Genomic DNA, 18,588 nt, shown 5'->3' on the forward strand with positions numbered 1-18,588 from the left:
GAACAAGGCAAGTCCATCAAACTTCATCGGATGTCTTCTAGGGCGAATGCAGGCTTAGCTCGTTATGCTGTAAGCATCACTCATTCTGCGCCAGAACTGATACTCACCAAGCATCAGTGCGACTACTGCAAGCAAAAAAAGTTTAGGTACATGAAATAGCAAATCGGAAGATTATCATTTCGTCTGCTAACTGAGTACTAGATGTTCCAAGGATCTTCCCAAGTGTATCTCGTGCCAACCATGGCCAGGCCCTTGTAACTATTCCCGCGATAAACCGGCACACAAGGGCAGCGTCAATAAGCAAGAAACCCGTCCTTCTCTTGGTTTAAAGAACCAGCAGAGCATTGAAAGGCCACATACGCGATTGAAGAATGTAGAAGAAGCGGTACAGGCTCTAACTACTACTGTAACTCAAGGCGCTGAGGCGGTGAGTTACGTTACATCACCCAACTACAGACAGATATCTGAAAAGGACTGCGAGCCTCAAGATGGAAATGATCCACGTCCCAACCGGAATGTAGAAGGTATAAATTCCTTTTCCTTTTTAAAGGACATATCTATCACCAACACAACTATCGGAACATCACCTGTTCATCAGCAAGCAGCAAGGGAGTTTCAGTATTTGTCGGATTCTTTGACAACAGCAGTTGTAACCAGTAAAGGTTATCATAAGACTGACTTTTTTGTACCGTCCAAGGGCGAGGGTTATCAAATGATAGGCCGTAAGTATTCTCCAACCAGGTGCTCAACGTCAGCTAATTGTTGAAGGCTTCTTGGAAAATGCCAGCTTGGCTGACGCGTTCTTCATCACACCTTCAGAGACCCTCCTCATACAAACCACCTTCAGGCCTGAAACTGTATCGAAAAAGGCATGGGTGGTGTATATCAACTACATGATTCTCACTATGTTGGCACATGACGAAGACGCCAGAGCTCAACAGTACAGGAACAATATGAAGTTGGCGCTTAACGACAGCAGAATCTTTCTCGAACCTCACGAAGTCAATCTTCAAACCCTTATTATGCTCGCCATCCATGGTGAGGATTATGCTTCGCCTAATGAATCGTGGATGCTTGTTGGCCATGCCTGTCGTCAAGCTGAGGCTTTAGGGCTGCACACACCATCCGAAGCAGATTATGTGACAACTCAGCGGCGTTTGAGCCTATTTTGGCTTCTTTTCGCCGTAGACAAATCATGTGCTCTTGCGTTTGGCCGCTCATGTTCTCTTCCATCAGCAACATACTCTCACGTTCCACTACCAGATTTGCATTATTTAACAAGGTTTCATCCTTGCAGTGACTCCCCTGATGCAGACGGAAGGACCGAAAGACCTGTGTTCGGAGGTCATATGTTTCTTGCCCGCATTGAGCTCGCACAGATGGTCGGGGTGGCCCTAGACTCAAGGCACACCCCCGAGCTATAAGGCGACTTTAAGGAGCGTTTAGAAGAGTGGTATACTCGAACAAACAAGGCGAGTTCTGAAAAGTGCGATTCGGATTACAAATACTAACCCTCAGTAGATATTGAGCGATACCCTCCAGAATGAAACACCTTTCTCAGGCCCCAACGAACTACGCGAGATGAAATTGGGCATCAGCACTATCAAGTTTGAGTATTTGCATGTGTCGATGATCTTCCTCAAATATCATCCACCTTCTGCCAACTTAAGACAAGAGACCGCGAGGGAAGCTATCTCTCTTCTTCCTTCGATGATCTCCAATTGGACTTCGATATATAACAGTATGATCTGGTAAGTTGTGCCCTAATTACTTTGCGCAGATATCTAAGAATAGACAGGCATCTCTTATACTACCCTTTCATACCGTACTTCATCATGTTCGAGAACTTAGTCCACAAACATGCGCTTACCAGCAAGATCACGATCCAGCGAGACCTCGAGCTTTTGTCTATGACTGTCTCGTACTATCATACTATGAGAGATCAAATGCAAATTTTAGCTCCGTTGTGTAAGCGGCTTGAGAACATTGCAGCAGTGTTCCTACGGTTGGCAAAGCAGTACGTTGATGGTTCACATCCATTTGCACCAACTCAGCAACTCTTAGCAAGCACCCATACCGTGATTAGTTCAAAGGAAGAGAATTATGTTCCATCTTTAGGGGACGTACAACTGGAGCTGGGTGGCGAAATTGGCGCTGATCTGGAGCATTATATTCAGTGGCTACCGTCAAACCTGATCCCTACACAGGGTGCGCGCACCACCGACGCTACAGATGGAAGTGCGGCTCACGCTACCTCCAGAAGCGCTTCATCGGAATCAGTGCAGCCAGAATCCCGGGGTACTAAGAGGCCGTTTGATGTCATGTTTGACTGGTTCGCTTGGGATGTTTATTACGGGGAGCAGAACGGCGATAGGCTATAAAGGTGCTAAGATATACATGCTACAAATGCTTAAGCAGATCTGGATGCTGTGTTGTCCGCTTTGTTCTGTGGATAGCTAGTTATCTCCAAGACTTGTGGCCTGTCTGCATCGGCCATCTGCTTGACCTCTTTCCTGGGCCCGACTACAAAAGTCAGCAAGCATCCATAACTTCTGTCATTGTTAGACTTACATATAATGAGGCAGACGAACTTGATCATTACTGGGAACCAGATAGCAACGGCAACGAGTTGTCCAAATCCCCATGTCGACAGGCCACTACCAGATGAGTGCATGTCAAGTAGTTCAACCATCTCGTGCAGACCAATGGAGATCATGATAACCGTGAGAATTTCGATCGCAGCCCAGAAGACTCCCAGCAAGAGTTTGGCGCCCTTGGTCTCCGCGAATGAGAAGATCGTACGAGAGTCTCTGCCAATTTGCATATACTTGATCTTGTCTCCAGTCATTCGTGTCTTAGTAAAATGCACAATCCAGTCGATGACTAGGCATGATACTATGATATGAACTGCAAACCGACATGTAAGGGTAACGTTAAAGAAATCATAGCGGCTCTTTTCCTTGATTCCCTGACAGAAGCTCATTGGCCCAGGATTGCCTCCGCAAGCATCCACGGTCGAAACTTGCTTCAGGTGTTCTTCAAATCCATCGGCATTGAAGTCTTGAACCTCGGTAATGACTATCATGAGGATCCAGGACAGAACAACGAAGAAGAGGGTGTAGAATCGACGCTCTCCAGCTCGGTGCATAACGAGCTGCGTCATCAGAGCCGGGTATATACCAGCTGTGATGAGTCCTTGCAGGATCCGATGGTTGAACATCCACGAGAAGAGTGTAAGCATGTTGGCTAAGCCGGCCCTATTTCCGCCGTCGAACGTGATGATGGCCGTGATCGAGATGGTAGCAGCGAATAGAGCTTGCGACTCTTGAAGGTCGAGCATAGCGGAGGATGAAGCTTTTGCGAAGCGTGTTTCGGACAGTGTTCTCTGCCACCTGTGGCATGTTTGTCGAAATACAGAGTCTTTCTGGAATGAGCTACTCATGCGGCCAAAAGTTCGGATCCATGACGTTGTCAACTTAAAGCAGAAACCGAGGAACAGGACGAGCACTAGCTGGATGACATACGCCGTGACGATCTACAAGAGTTAGTTAGAGTCTCACATAAGAATAGGGGATAACAAACGTACACCTTGTCCAGCAATGTCCAAGTCTATACCAGCGCTTGCAGCCTGACAGTAGGGCTTTGCCATGACTCTACCAAACTTGGCGATATTATCCGGTGAAATAGGTCCGCACTTGAACCCTTGAAGACTGCTCGTGCAGCTGCCGTACGTAGAGTCAGAGCAAGAAGCCCAAGCGCAGTCCCTGACCTTCCGAAAGACATCCAAAGTATTGAACTTCTCAACAGTTCCAAAATGAAACTTATCATCCATTTCCTTCTCACTTTCGCGGTCAATTGTATCATTCCCAGGTCCAACTAGCATCCCCAACGTCGCGAGCGTGATACAGTTCCACATGTTCTCAGGCGAGCTATACATGAGTGTTGCGTTGGAGCATGTTGTCGTACAGTTGAGTGAGTTTGCATCACCGTTATTGCAGCCATAGGCAATTAGCCGCGCGCCTGCGGTCGGGTTCTCGATGATGGACCTGACACGGAAGAAGTGCGCCGTCTCCCAGGCTTGCCACTGTTCGGATATCGCGATGCCGTGGTATGTTCTGTTGAAATCATATTTATCTATGATCTGGAACTTTCGTTCAACCATTGTGACGAAGGATGAAGAAGAGAGAGGAGAGAATGAAAAAGTCGAGGTAATCTCATTCAAGGCTGGTTTCTAGGACCCCTGGAGCCTACAGATTGAGCCCTATGAGATGCGCTAGCAGGGTTCCACAGTAAGCACTGCCTTCTTTGATTGGCTTGGATTCGATTGCCAAGACACAGGCTGATAAACCATCCCGTGATAAGATTTGGGGGCCGTTATAGAAGTACTTTGCCACCAACGAGAGCTGAGCGGCAAGTATATCTCATCCTTTCAGTCTTCATAAGACAGCTTTATGGTGTTTTTGTAGGATTCAATTCAGTGTTAATTAGCCGCTAATTAAAACGCTATAGCCATAAGAGGGTTGTTGGATTTAATCAGTTACTGGTCAGAACGTGAAAGACTCTTACTTTAGTATTCACTTCCATTTATAACTTCGCGAGTAGTAAGGATGTAGGAAGCTGTCGAGAGTGAGAAGGAAACGTATATCGCAGATGTCGACGAAGAAATGCAGTTGTTCTTATCTGTGATCTGTTTAGTCTAGGACTGTCTATCAGATATATACCCTACGAGTTTGGGTGATGGTCCTTTTGGAAGATACTATAGGAGGAGAGGCTTGTCGGTCATGGGACATTGTAATGCGTATTGAGGCTCAAAAATTACTTTTTACTGGTTGAGCTTGACTTGACTGGGCGATTCACCTCAATGTCTGCGAAGCTTCGAGATATTCGTGACCAGCACTTTAGAAGATGTTGCCTCTCATTCCAAACACAATTTTACTATCCATAGTTTTCTTTCATCTTATGATCATTGAAAGTCGCACCTCCATCCTCATTTGATGGTGCACGAGCCACAACCCTTCTCCCAGCCATAATGTGGCGCGTGCTTTCTCAAGCCCCCACCGTTTTCCTCCAAAGTCTACTCCGTACTTCACCGGCATTTGTATCTGCGCCCTACAACACATCGAGATCGCCAAGACCAGCCAAAATGGAAGCCAACTCCTCCGAAATGATTCGCGAGCTGCACGGCGATTTGCAGCGCAAATGGAAAGCCCACGGTCCCAAAGTCGAAACTGCCTGGCGCTCATTCAACAAAGCCCAACGCGCGAAATGCATGAGAGCCGGCTCCGCTGATGGACTTGTCCTCAAGCACTCGTCAGACGTATCGCTGGGCAACGTCTACAAATTCATTCCTGAATGGAACCTCGAAGATATCACAGCTCCCAACTCGGACTTTCTCCTCGACATTCTCAAGCATCGCTCCACGAAGACTCTATTTGAGCAGTATGCCGAAGGCGTCAGTGGCACGCTGGGAGACCGCCATCTCATCGAGAAGATGGTTCGGGAGAAGAATCTCCGCCACGTCGACCCTTTCAAGCATTCCTATACCTACTTCTACGACGAAAAGTACGGCCAGTCATTCACGGTTCAGCCCAAGCATCTGGAGGAGGTTATGAAAGGCCTGCGAATCGCTGTTGACCATGGCGTTCTCATCCCGCGATCGATAGGAGAGCTCGTCCTTCAGCGGCAAATCACCATTCTACAGCTCCTCAATGTTATGATTGAAGATATCCTCGACCAAGGATCACAGACAAGAGCCCGAGGCGTCAAGAAGAAACAATCTAAGAATTCACCTCTTTCTGAGTCTGCCTCCAAGCAGGCGACAGTCAAACTTACGACCCAGGAAATAGTCGCGATTGCTTCTGATCAAAAGTCCTCTCTTGAGGAATACCTGTCACTACTTCGAACCGAACCTACAGTCCTATGTCCTGGTGTCAACGTTCAGTTCTTCAGCCGACCAGAACTTGTTCCCGACGAGAAGGGCCGCTCGCTACCAGTCCATACCGACAAATACATCGGACCCGCAGTCTTCGAGACAATCCACCATGCAGTCCAGGGAATTGCTGTTTGGGAGTCCATCACAGGCCTTCTTGACCTTCTTGAGAAGCCGTCTACCGACAAGCTCTACAAATCCACCATTCTCCAAGAGCTGGCAAACATTTGTCACTTCGAGTATGCTCGCGCACAAGCGCTTTTCAAGCGCCAAGTTTCAACAGGAACTGGGTCGAAATGGTTTAAACGAATTTCCAACGCGTATGACAATTCAGGCAATGCCAAGGTCTCGATGAAAGGCAAGCCGGAAGAGCTTACGCGCTCTGACCCTCAGCTGCATTACTTACTGCGACTCTGTCAGCCGGAGACTACCGTCACGAAAGCAGTTGAGTGGATGGAGAAGCTCAGCGATCTCTACAGGGCGCATCCTTTGGAGCGCGAGAAGCTTGATGAGAGGGAGTCCCGTACGCTTCATGACGTGGCTGCCATCGTCGCATTCGTCCAGGATTTGTCAACTGTGCACCCATTTCCCTCCGCATCACGAAAGAAAGGGAACCTGCTAGTCACCGGCTTACAGGAGGTCGATACCGAGCTCAGCCAAATCAAGAAGGAAGTTGACCTGCGCGACTATGCTGCCCCGATCGATAATCTTCTTGAGCCTGGCATGTCTGCTAGAGCACTGGAGGCTCTGGATGGGTTTGTCGTAGAGAAGACAGGCACGAAAATGGGGTCTCTGTACCAAGATGAACTAGAGAAAGCGTTCCGAAACGTCGAAGAACAGTACCAGCAGGCCAGGAATAAGGCAAACAAGGATACCAAGGCAGATTTTGTCCCCATCGACACCACTCCAGTGGACGCAAAGCAGAGAATCGAGATTCGAAGACAGAAAGAAAAGATGCGCCCAGAACACTCCTCTGTCTACGCGATCACCCCGACCACAGACTCTCTTGAACACAAGGAAGCCACAAAGCCGACCCAGCCAGTAAAGGTCAGCTCATCAACAGCCGAGGTCTTTGCGACCCTCTTCAGCAAGACTCAAGCACGAGGATCTGTTAACTGGTCATCCTTCGAGGCGGCCATGTCTGAGCTGGGATTCTCGGTGCTGCCACGATTTGGATCCGTTTACACGTTCCGACCGTCTGAGGATATGGACATCAAGAGACCTGTTAGCATTCACCGACCTCATCAGTCGCAGATCGAGGGTTATTTGATCCTGATTTTGGCACGACGCCTGAATCGGGCTTATGGATGGAGTGAGGACTCATTTGTCACTAAGTAAGAGCCTCGTGTTGCAAGCACACGCTTGTAGGGACACTGCCGATTTGCAATTAAGAGACAAATTGCTGCAATATTTGCAAGTCGAGTTTACATGTTGATAAAACTTTTCGATGATACAAAGGCTCTCGGCATGTCAACTGATATTGATATTGATAGATATTACCATGCCAAATAATAGAAAGGGATGAGAAGCCGGGACTCAACGTTCTTGCGCCAATTAGACTATTATTTCTCCTGGCAGTTCTGCTTGTAGACGCCTAGGGAAACAAGGTGATCAGCAAGCGGCTTCATGAGGTATATCAGAAGGATCAGCCATACCGTTTAATATTCTCTGAAAAGCAAGGTCAACTTGAGTGTTTTCGCAAGCCGATGTTTCGATAAACATAAGTTTGTTAAGTTCTGCACCCCATTAGTACTATCAAGCATATCAACAAAGACAGGTCAACTTACTCGCAAATTTCTTTCCCTCCTCCGTCGTCACAGACCTTCTGCGCTCCAGGTCTGTTTTATTTCCCACGACCATGAAAACGATCCCAGGTTCACCATGCCTTCGAGCCTCGTCCAACCAGCGTGCTGCATTCTCAAAACTCTGGCGCTTGGTAATGTCGTAGACTAACATTACAGCCACGGCATCATTGTAATAAACTACTGGCGCCCGATATTTCTCAAGGCCAGCTGTGTCCCAGATATTGACCTTGACGGCCTTGGAGTTGCATTGCACGATTTTGGTGGTAGGCTTCACGCCAATTGTTGGGCTAGAGTCAGGCTGGAATTCGCCTTGCATGAATTGACTCGCGATATTTGACTTTCCAACCGTCGAGTCACCCAGGAGAACCACTGATATCGGTTAGTAACCAGAAATTACCGGTAATTGAGTCTTATCAAACCTTTCCAACGGTACTAGAGATATGCTGGATTAGCTTTGAACTATGCGCGAAATGGGCCATGCCTACATCGTACGGTATATCGCCCATCTTTTGGAAACTTGATGGGTACCCAGTTGTAAAATTTGAGTGAAGGAGTTGACACGGACGTTGACTTACCGCCACTTTTGACCGCGTCGCTGACTAACACTGGTTCCCTCTCCGTCGCAGGGGATATAAGCGAGAGCAGAAGCGAGTCCGAGAGCAGCTATACCTTCGCCCCGGCATGGCGCGGTTCAAGGTCTCATAGTGAATTTCTACTGTATTGTTGATGAATTCTTGGGGATTGCCCATAGGTATAACCCCGAGCACTAGTATTAATTTATGTGGACAGCACATCTCTTAGTTCTAATACCTATTTCAGGGATCTTTACAAGAGCAACTCAAATGATGTTGTCACATGTTACCAAAGATGAATGCCTGGCAACCTACCCTGAACAGTCGTTTATAGACAAACCTAAGTATAGCTAGATCACTCTCATAATGTACCAAAGAGGTGACAAGTTCATATAACTTCCTTTACTAGAGCAGATTACAAAGAGCACATCAAGGAATTCGTCAGAATAAAGGCTTGACATCTAATGTGGCGCTTATGGCTTCTGGACTGCAAGGATATCGACTAGCCCATACCCAAAGTCATATCCATGCCTCTGTCCTTGCTCTATTCCACGTTTCTCTTGCTAACATGTTTCTAAGCCCTATTGAATACCTTTTGTTCACCTCTCGCTCGCCATTTTGGAAGTTTTCTTGGAAAACTTTATTATTTGTGTTGTTGTAAAAAGTATCAAATTTCCTGAACCCTCGGCCTCTACATAGCCGAATGTAAAGGCAATAGATGCATTAACTTAAATTGCATAGAGGTAGGCGGAGGGAGACTCTGTCTTGAGGGCCTGCATAATTTTCTCAGTGCTTGGATTAATCTACCTACTGCCAGTGTATCGTATCCAATATTGAAGCCGCAAATGGACTGGACGATTTGCACCCCGACCATGCTCAGCTGAGGCGTAGCAATTCTACCTAAGAAATTTAGTGTATAGTTAAAAGCTTTGATAAATGACTAACAATTTTTATTAGCTTATTAGAGTTAAGCTAGCACTGGCCTCTTCAGGAATGCCAAGTTAAGTATAATTCGGACCAATCGGCCTATATCAGCCCGTGCTTACACCCAATTCCGCCCCTTTGCGATGCAACCCAGCCTCAGCCTCAGCCCTCAGTAACACCTGAGATTATCATACATCTCTCTGCTATATGCCAACATATGCTCGTTTTCATCGCTTCCTTTCCGTAATGGATAATTCTCTATCGCCCTCGGAACCCCGGATCTCGCACCTTGATGACTACTGCTCGCAGGCTATTGACAACAGACAGCCTCCAGAGAGCCCATCGCTCAAGCAACTGTCCTCTGGAGGCGTTGCTGATGTATCGACATCTACCTCTTCATCCTCCCCCTCCTCGCTAACATCTGGTCGTCCTCGCCGCAGACCAATTCCTCGCAAGGGTCACACCAAATCAAGGCGGGGATGCTTCAGTTGCAAGCGTCGTCGCGTTAAATGCCAGGAAACAACACCGTCTTGTGATAACTGCAATCGTCTTGGCCTTAGATGCGAATATCCTCAGACTTCGGATAAGGCGCTGATAACCTTATTTTCACCCCAACCTGCGCAGGCAATATCTCAAGCGCAATTTTCTATGGTTGACTTACGCTTCTTTCACCACTTTCTCCTCCATGCGTATCCTGGTCTTCCAATCCAAGGCGAAGAGGTATGGAAAGAAGTCGCAAAGTATTCTCATGGCGTAAGCGCAAATATTCCGCAGGTTCGAGGCATCTGCTGACAAACCAGTTCGACTACCTGGCTCATGCCATGCTGGCTGTTGGAGCTTCACATCTCGGCCTCTGCAATGGCACTGATTATAACTCAGACGCCATATCGCATCGCGTCCAAGCAATCAAGTCGCTCAATTCTGCTCTGAGCGCCCCATGCCAGACCAAGGAAGAGGGTGATGCTCAATACGCGACCCTCATGGCTCTAACGTGGCAGTCCTCCTATATGACTGATGGGATGCAAGAGTTCTTGTCTATGCTTCGCGGCTGTACCATCGTTTTCAAAAGCTCAGTTTTCCAATTTGAGGACTCACTGTTTCGAATGTTCTCAACAGAGGGGCACGTACAGCGCGTTAATGATATCAACAACGGATTCGACAAGGGTCTGTCTGACCATGAAGCAATTGATGCCGGTATTGCATCCATAAAGGCTATTGCGCCTTTGGGTCAAAGCACACTGGAAATCGGCCTTGTCGCAAATCTTCAGAACATCCTCGAGATGTCACGATCTACATGTGTCGGTGGTAAGATGCTAGTTTATGTCGCTATGAGGAAGCATTTGCTGACTTGCTAGCTTTTGGTGCCATTTGCCGCGCATACCAGTTATTTGGAGGGGCCAGCGCTTCTGACTACCTTACGATTTCCGATTCCGAGAATCACGTTGCCCAAATAATTATGGCACATTTCTTCGCCATTGAGTATGTGCTTGCCTCGATTGCTCTAGCACCAGTATCGCCATCCTTCCCTTTCCGCAAGACTATCATTACAGCCTGGCTACATCGCGTTAAACAAAAGGTCCCCGCAAGTTATGAAGCATATACAAGGTGGCCACTTGAGTTCACTTCAAAGGGAACCAGTGATTGGGGGATAAAGCCTCTATAAAAGGAAGCGTTAAGTAATGGTATAACAATAAGATAAATAGATATTCTTCACATGATATAAAAAGTGCTAAAGGTAATGATGTAATAACGTAAAAACGTAATAAAACTTGAAATATAACATAAGTTTTCAACTCCTATGCCAAGAAAAAATCAATTTAATCCCACATCATCGCCGAGCAAGTGAACTCCAAAGCAGCAGTGACAACGTGACATGCTGACATAGAGCTGGCTGCTACAACTTTATCAACTGGGTCAGGCGCGTTAACAGCAACGGTATACGACACCCGCGCAAAGACTGCCATCATACGAGATGTCTCCTCCATAATGGCCAATGTCCTATCCCTACTGGCAGGTTTCTCTCTGACCTCCTGGAAGTGGTAGAATATACAGAAAAAGGCCGGTGCCGCAACGACCATGTCAAATATGGCCCCGATCTTTCTAGGGTCGGCAGCCGTAAGGACATTCAGAAATTGGTACTTGTCAAAGAACTTCTGAGCCTGGCTAGAGAATAAACACTTGAATAGAACAGTGACAAGACCGGTGACCTTCCGAAGGGTAGAGATGAATGAGTTCTCGAGGGGGATCGTTGCAAAGAGGAAGTCTGTGGCAACGAGAGTGACAGCACCGGCTGCGCCAAGTACAGCTGTGGGTATACGGCGTGGGTTTTTTGGATTAGGATCTATAGCTTCGGGGTAGAAGATATAGGTTCCTGCCATGATAATATAACCAGCAAGGCCGTGGCCCACGATATAGATGATACGCCCTATCTCACGCGATACACTCAAGCGAGGAGTGCCGTCGTATTTCTCTTTAGATGATAGTAGAGGAGGTTGCTTGACGACAGCTGAGAATGAAGCCCAATCTGTCGCATTGATTAATGCACGGGTCGTAGCGTTGTCCGGAAATGGAGCTTCGCCTGTGCCAATCTTGTAAACGACTGTGACACCTGCTGCACCGATCCAAAGGAATAGATCAAGGAAGGAAATATCGGGGACTCCGATCAGATTAAGTATATCGGATATGATGGGTATGTGAATTTTGGTGTCGAGCATTTCGACGACAGTCCCAGCGAGTCTATGCAAGACGTCCAGAATAGCATTAACGACCACCTTGGTGGTTCCAAGAATACCTTCGACGAGAATTCCAACAAGTCTTTTGAGTATATCTGCGAGACTCAGAGTCGAGAAATCTTTTGCAAGGTCTTGAAGTTGTCTGAAGGCCTGCAGGAAGACCAACCCTTCTGCCTCCAGCGCTGCGATCATGTCGTCCACTAAACCCTGCACCAGACTCGGTTCTGGCATTGAACCTTGTATCGTGATGTTATCGGCTTGGTTTTTCAAGTGTCCCATAATCATTTGCGAGCCAGAAGTCTCGCTCTTGGTAGTATCAACTGCATGTCCCGATGGCGGTTTCGAAGCTGCCTCACCCAGCCCTGACCAGTCTTTGATACCGGACCATTCAGCGACTGCTTTCTGGGCCTCGCCTATACACTCGTCTAACTCTCCTTCGGCAGTCTGGATGCCAGTTACCATGTCGACCAGACAATATTTGACCAAGTTGTGTGCCACCTGTTTGGTGCGACGGATATCGTCCCAGTCAAACAAGAACTCAAGATATCGAAGAACCTTGCTGACTCCCGTCTTAATTTTGTCAAAAACCCATTCAACAGCCCCAACGACAGCGTCGATTGTATCGAGAATAGCACGATAAATGTCGTTGCCAATCTTGACGACGAAATCCCAAAGTCCAGTAGCAGCGTTCTTGACGAAGTCCACTACCTTTTCAACTCCCGTCTTGAGCCAGTTGAACAAGTCTCCAATCGCTATGGCAATGGAATCCTCGAACCCGGAGACTTTGCTACCTTGCGATACTACCATTGAAGTGACAGGAGCTGTCATGCCGAGTGAAGACTGCTGTTCCCTAGATCGGTTCACTTTGTAAGTTTCCGTCAACAGCTTCATATTGTTGGCTGTCGCCTGAAGTTCTGAGTCAGATACAGAGGATAGAACCAATGAATTCGTACCAGAGCTTTCCGTCACACCACCTGCGACAGTATTCGTTCGAATCTGGGCATTCTTCAAAGCGTCCTTAGTTGAGAGTTTGGCGAGTTTGTCAAATGAAATGGCCATGGGGTTGACAACATGCTCAGCTTCACCCAACTGTACACTGATGGTAGACCCGACAATACTGTCAGTCGCCTGGATGACCATCACTTGACCAGATACACCAACAGCGACAGTCACCGGAGTGGTGGAAAGAATGTAGTAGATCCCATCAATGTACACCGGGGTACGGGCCACCGTTGAAAGAAGAATCTCGCCTTCGGTCAAGCGATGACCGTCTGGCCCTTTGACAATGATCGTAGTGGTGTACGAGGTGAAAGACATAGGCTTGCTCTGTGGACTTGCCTCGAGCATAATGGATTGGGCACGCCACAGTTTGGACTCTGTGTTTGTAGCTTGTGTAATCTTATCGATCCGATTGGCCCCTGCTGCAAAGACTGTGTTGCCGCCGTCCTTTAGGTTGATAAATGAGGTGATACGCTCAATTCCATGGAGGACAGGGACGGGGGCACTCCAGAGCATGGGGTCGGCAAGATGGTTAATCTGGCATGATGTGTAGTATACCGCATCACTGGAATTCTTGCCAAAGATTGTTGTGATGCCGTCGTGGATAAGTGCAATTAGAGTATCAGTGCCCGCAAAGACCGGGTTAGTCAACAAAGCCGTCCCAACCGTATTGTCTCGCAGTTGCTGGCTGGAACTCCATCTGTACAGCGTGGAGTCGCTAACAGCATAAAAGTCAGTAGTGCCATCTGGATACCGGGCTGAGTCGATTGCTGTTGCCAATGCTTTGTTGGGAAGAGGCAAACGGGTTGGCATAGGTGCAGCACTGCCTGATGAGTTGAAGAGTGGCACATAGGACATCTGAGCGACGCCTTTAACGGAACCAACTGTATAGATGCCGTCGACAAAGGCACCCGGAACGCGGCCTACGCAGCTCTGATAAGTACCCTGCTCAACTTCAAAGGGAAGCGTATGAGGCATCCAGTGAACTCCCGTTGAGAAAGGATCGACGATATACCGAGACGTGGCCTTGAGATCAGAGTTCGGGTTCCGAAGGATGTCTACCATGATGTACTGCTGTTGCTGGTCCGTCTCAGAAATGTAAATACCAGTGATTTGAATCGAGCTTGGTCGGCTCTGCGCATCAAAAGGGAAAGATCTCCAATCAGGATTGGAAATCCATGGAGAAGTAGAGGAAGGCGAGTTGTTGAGTGAAAGGAATAAATTATCAGACCCATTAGAACGTACTGCCATGGCTAAACTTATGGTATAGTCATTCATGACACTCTGTCCAACGTCGAAATGAACAGCCTTTGCGCCTGATGAGAACTTCTCGTTGATGATCTTGGTTGACAAATTGGTAGCTCTCCAGCCTGTTCTTGTCTCTGCAACATTCTCTTCAAAGACATTGAATACACCCGAAGAGTCGATTGCAAAGAGTAACGCGGTCCCATTGGCAGTCTGGAGAGCGCGGAACTCTCCCTCAGGATTAACCAATTCTCCCTGTACGTAGTTAATCATTAGCTCTGTGCTACTCGCGATCACTGCTCGTTCTTGATGCCGTTTGGATTTGACTTTTTCGGCGGGTGGCGAGTGCTTGAGAGTGGTAGACATACCCTCGGCATTGGAATTCTTGTCGCCATTTTGGGCAACACTGATACCCAAGCAGTCCGTATTCATAAGAGTTGGGTCCTCAATTGGAAGCGGTGGTTTCTCAGCCATATGCTCTTCTTCTAGTCGCTTTAGCTCTCCAGCTCGAAGTTGCAGAACAAAGGCTGCAAGAGACGGAACCTCGTCAAGATAGATAGTCTCGGGAGGGTCGTCGGTCCGGTGACTCAGGTCAGATCTCATCAGCTTCCAAGGGTCCTCTGTCGGGCTCACATAAGTGATGCGACAAGCGAGATCAGAGTGATTGGAGAAAGACGCGTCCTTGTAAGAGAAAACTTTGGCTCCAGGAAACACAAAGTTTTTGATGCTGTTGAAGGGGAGACTCTTAAGCCTAGCATTGGGTAAGGCTGAGATGGTGTTCTTGATGTTTTTGAGCCTGGTTTGGAGGCCCAAAAACTTATCGGCAAAGCCGATTTCAATATCTTTCGCACTATCAGTCATAGTTGAGTTATGGGTCGCCGAAGAGGTCAGACCGCCGTTCTCATCGACAGAAATGACAAACTCGTCTGAACGAGTCTGGTTGACGACGTACGCATCTGCTTTAGAGGCTGCCCACTGAACGAAAACCCAAATCCAGAGACACTGCACGACAGTGAAGGTGTTGCCACCTATGTAGACCGGCGGGTTCTTGGTCTGGTCATAGTTGCCGAACACAATAGTGCAAGAATAAGTTGAACTGATCTTGAGTTCTCCATACGTAAGAGCGTAATGGTCGTCTGCTCGGACTGAAAAGCTGTAGTCTAATTTGGCAACGAGAGGGCCAGAAGGTGGAATTTCGACTGTATGCGGCTCCTGTCCAGGTGTAAAGTCCCATTCGTACTTGACTTTACCCAGCTCATTCTCTGCTGTCACATTTACATTCGGCTTGATACAAGAGCTTCGGACCTGAGGGAGAATCTGGTCAACCAGGTACCGCGCCATGGTATCTCTCTTGATAGAGATAACGCCGCTGGATTGAGCAAGATCTTGTGGTTCGATCCAATTCCAGTTGAAGGACGAAGGTCCTGGTAGTCGATGTCCATCAGTTGCACACAGATAGTTGAGCGTCGTGGCAGCTATCTCAAGTTCAGACGGATTCTTGACCTGCTCACCAGATGAAGAATCAACGACTGGACTGACCCAGCGCTCGAGGGCAGTTAGTCGTAGTGGTGATCCGTCTGGATGTTGAGCAACCGCAGTGACTCCAATGAGTGGTAGACCGTATTGCTTGGCGATTTTAGACCAGATATTGATGAAAGATTTACCCAATAGATACGAAGCTGTCTCATCTGTGACTCCAACGAACGTAGGAACTGATTGGGCGATAGCGTTGTCGAGGTTGAAAAGGAGCTGCTGCAGGCTGAATGCTGAGTCTGAAATGTTGTCTAATCTAAGTCTGAGTGCATCACGCTCCGCTGGGTGAGCATTGAAGTATGGAGTGTTGAGGTTCCTGTCTAGCTCCGAGTTGAGAAGATTGGTCTGTGTTTTCACATACCACGGCTTTCCGGGAGGCTGGCTGAACCACTTCCACGATCCTTTTGATCCCCATCCTACATAGTGTCAGCAAAAGAGTTCCTGAGAAACTGGGTATCCCTGACTCACCACTGGGAACACTATTCTTGATGATAGTTATATCAGAACAGTACATGTTGAAAGTGACACTTTCAGAAGTTTTGCTCAGTTGACGATTGGCTCAGGCAAAATGATCTGGGGACCCTTGTTGGGGACATTCACGACGCATCCAGGTGGTATTCCACTTCGCATTCTGATGGCACAGATCAGACGGGTTTGATACATCTTCTGGATACGTTCGTCCTCCCAGTTTGTGCCATCGGGAATGTCAAAAGGGTTAATCCCGCCGCTGAGTCTGACAACATCTTCGAGGGGTACCTCGCTCGTGGGGTCACCATTCTGGTCAGCTAAAAAGCAAAGGTAGGTATACTCCTGGGTTCTTCCAGTATTCTGGAGGTATTGGATGAGGCCGACATTAATGCTTTCCTGAGTGGTGGCGACGACAAAGTCATAGCCGTATTTTGAGTTACTGAGGTGAGATTGGTTGGGAGCCATGGTTGTTGTAGTCCAAGAGAATAATGTTTATTGATTTAATTGTTGAAATAATTGTTTGAAGCTCACTTGCTGGGTTCGGTCATTCTATTTAACTCATCACATCTTTACTCCCATCCTCAACCTCTACGAGTCAATTGTTTAACTTTCACACTCTGTACCGTCATTCCAGTTCAAATGCTATAGATGCGTTGTTTGCAGCTGAGACTTATGGGTGAGAGCTTAAATCAGAAGACAACTTAACTATTCAGGCTATAGAAGGAGGGGGATGCTTTAAAATGGGGCCATTTCAGCAAATAGACTTCAAGCCATAAACGAGGACGGCCAGCCTCTACTGAGTCATTTAATGTTCTTTCTGGTGGATGGACTGGTAGTAATGCTCTCGAGATAGTGACTTGAAGTACATGTACGACGGGCCGAGCCTTTTTGACAGGCCGTATGACAGCGAAACTGAGTTCTCTTTAGCATCCGTATTGGATTACCCCGCTCGGCTTGGCTTGCTACTGACGAACAAGATGATGATAAACAAGTATAAAGTTCACATTTGACCGTCTGGCTTGCCTTTGGCTCTGACATAAAACGGAAAACGGCACGGATGGCCGGCAGCCATTAAATATTCGGAAGCATGGCTAAGGAAATGCCCATCAAGTTCATACCCACGTCCTTTAGGGTTCTATGTAATAATGATCTTGCCTGAAAGAGGCTCAAAATGAGGTATAATGAAAGCTTAAATCGTGACGACGCAGCATGCCAGATATGTGATACAACCTTGTTTTGTACAGAAGCTGGAACGCATGATTTATAGCCGGTAACGTTCTAGATCTCCTTTTACTACGAATACTGACTTTCCATCACCCCTCCTCCCTCCTGGCTTTGCGAGACGTGTACAGTTGTTCAAAGTCGTTACGCAGATGCGTTGTTTGCAGTTGAGACTTGTGGCTAGGAGCTTCAATGAGCAGACAGAGCTTAAGTTGAAGGTCAATGCCTGCGTTTCTGACATAACATATCATGCCATCCAATTAAGGAGATAGCCGAGCGCTTTTACGCGTGCGCCCCATAGGGCTGACATTATATGTAGCTTATAGGATCTCAAGTGGCCTATCGGAAGCCTTAGCTGTAGAAGGATTCGAATACGTTAGCAGTTGGCTGCTGTTTTTAGTATGGCTTGTGCATTTGTGGCTGGCTGAAATTCCAGACCAGACATTGACTGACTGGCTCAAAGTAATAGCATAAACAAACTTGGCTGTAATGTTAATAGGTGAGTCACTTTAGTCTTTAAATGACAGCTTTATGTTGTCGGCGGGATATATAACTGATTGAGGGGCTTGTATTACAGATACTTCTTTATAGCAGTAAATTAAATCTACATTTAAATCTCTAAATACTACTGTAATAGGCTATAGTCCTGTATGTTTATACAATGCCTTAAAGAATTTAATAATAAATATGTAATTATGTTTTTGATATATAGTATACTAAGCTTGATTAAAGTTATAATTTACTTATGTATCTTCCTTCTCGGCTCACCTTAGGCTGTAATTAAACGTCTCTGAAAAAAAGACCCTTGAATCACAGAGTGGACCTGTTTCAGTCAATCAGAGGGCGCTATGCCTCTTACTCCACAGATTCCAGATAACGAGCGAGTAGGTACGGCAATCAGCCTATCTACACTACTTCACTAAGCTTCTTGCAGTAAGAATTCCCAGATTAGAATTCAGCTAATTATCTACCAGTATGCTATGGCTGATAAGGAAAGGCAGAGAGGGTGACTCCCCTGCACATTCAGAGCTTCCCCAGGTTCCTAACATCCCCGCGCAAGCTCACCCCGACTCTACGGCATTGTCCCACCACCGAAGCCGTTTGGCCAGGACATATTGTGCAACCAAGGTTAGACGAACGCTGTTGATAGGCTGGGTTCA

At 47.2% G+C, this 18,588-nt stretch overlaps 6 protein-coding genes; 3 read left to right on the plus strand and 3 right to left on the minus strand.

The window, feature by feature from the left end:
- Window positions 1-30: 30 nt before the first annotated feature.
- FFUJ_02304 (uncharacterized protein) lies at window positions 31-2,381 on the plus strand (the record flags this gene model as incomplete). XM_023574019.1 has 6 exons in its annotated part: window positions 31-69; window positions 118-146; window positions 202-722; window positions 769-1,382; window positions 1,522-1,751; window positions 1,799-2,381. 6 exons carry the CDS (start codon window positions 31-33, stop codon window positions 2,379-2,381), a joined length of 2,016 nt encoding a protein of 671 aa, XP_023427449.1.
- Window positions 2,382-2,410: 29 nt separating this feature from the next.
- Window positions 2,411-4,162, minus strand: FFUJ_02305 (uncharacterized protein; the record flags this gene model as incomplete). XM_023574020.1 has 3 exons in its annotated part: window positions 2,411-2,523; window positions 2,572-3,535; window positions 3,587-4,162. The coding sequence occupies 3 exons, from the start codon at window positions 4,160-4,162 to the stop codon at window positions 2,411-2,413; spliced, it is 1,653 nt and encodes a 550-aa protein (XP_023427450.1).
- A 981-nt stretch (window positions 4,163-5,143) lies between these two features.
- On the plus strand, window positions 5,144-7,267 carry FFUJ_02306 (uncharacterized protein; the record flags this gene model as incomplete). The annotated part of the gene is made up of 1 exon (XM_023574021.1): window positions 5,144-7,267. The coding sequence occupies one exon, from the start codon at window positions 5,144-5,146 to the stop codon at window positions 7,265-7,267; it is 2,124 nt and encodes a 707-aa protein (XP_023427451.1).
- Window positions 7,268-7,540: 273 nt separating this feature from the next.
- On the minus strand, window positions 7,541-8,240 carry FFUJ_02307 (probable GTP-binding protein Drab11; the record flags this gene model as incomplete). XM_023574022.1 has 4 exons in its annotated part: window positions 7,541-7,665; window positions 7,717-8,103; window positions 8,154-8,166; window positions 8,220-8,240. The coding sequence occupies 4 exons, from the start codon at window positions 8,238-8,240 to the stop codon at window positions 7,541-7,543; spliced, it is 546 nt and encodes a 181-aa protein (XP_023428765.1).
- A 1,236-nt stretch (window positions 8,241-9,476) lies between these two features.
- On the plus strand, window positions 9,477-10,893 carry FFUJ_02308 (uncharacterized protein; the record flags this gene model as incomplete). XM_023574023.1 has 3 exons in its annotated part: window positions 9,477-9,983; window positions 10,031-10,535; window positions 10,586-10,893. The coding sequence occupies 3 exons, from the start codon at window positions 9,477-9,479 to the stop codon at window positions 10,891-10,893; spliced, it is 1,320 nt and encodes a 439-aa protein (XP_023427452.1).
- A 154-nt stretch (window positions 10,894-11,047) lies between these two features.
- On the minus strand, window positions 11,048-16,672 carry FFUJ_02309 (uncharacterized protein; the record flags this gene model as incomplete). XM_023574024.1 has 3 exons in its annotated part: window positions 11,048-16,155; window positions 16,208-16,218; window positions 16,401-16,672. The coding sequence occupies 3 exons, from the start codon at window positions 16,670-16,672 to the stop codon at window positions 11,048-11,050; spliced, it is 5,391 nt and encodes a 1,796-aa protein (XP_023428833.1).
- Between the last annotated feature and the right edge of the window lie 1,916 nt (window positions 16,673-18,588).

This window comes from Fusarium fujikuroi, chromosome FFUJ_chr03 (assembly GCF_900079805.1).
Source record: "Fusarium fujikuroi IMI 58289 draft genome, chromosome FFUJ_chr03".
Classification (NCBI taxonomy): domain Eukaryota; kingdom Fungi; phylum Ascomycota; class Sordariomycetes; order Hypocreales; family Nectriaceae; genus Fusarium; species Fusarium fujikuroi.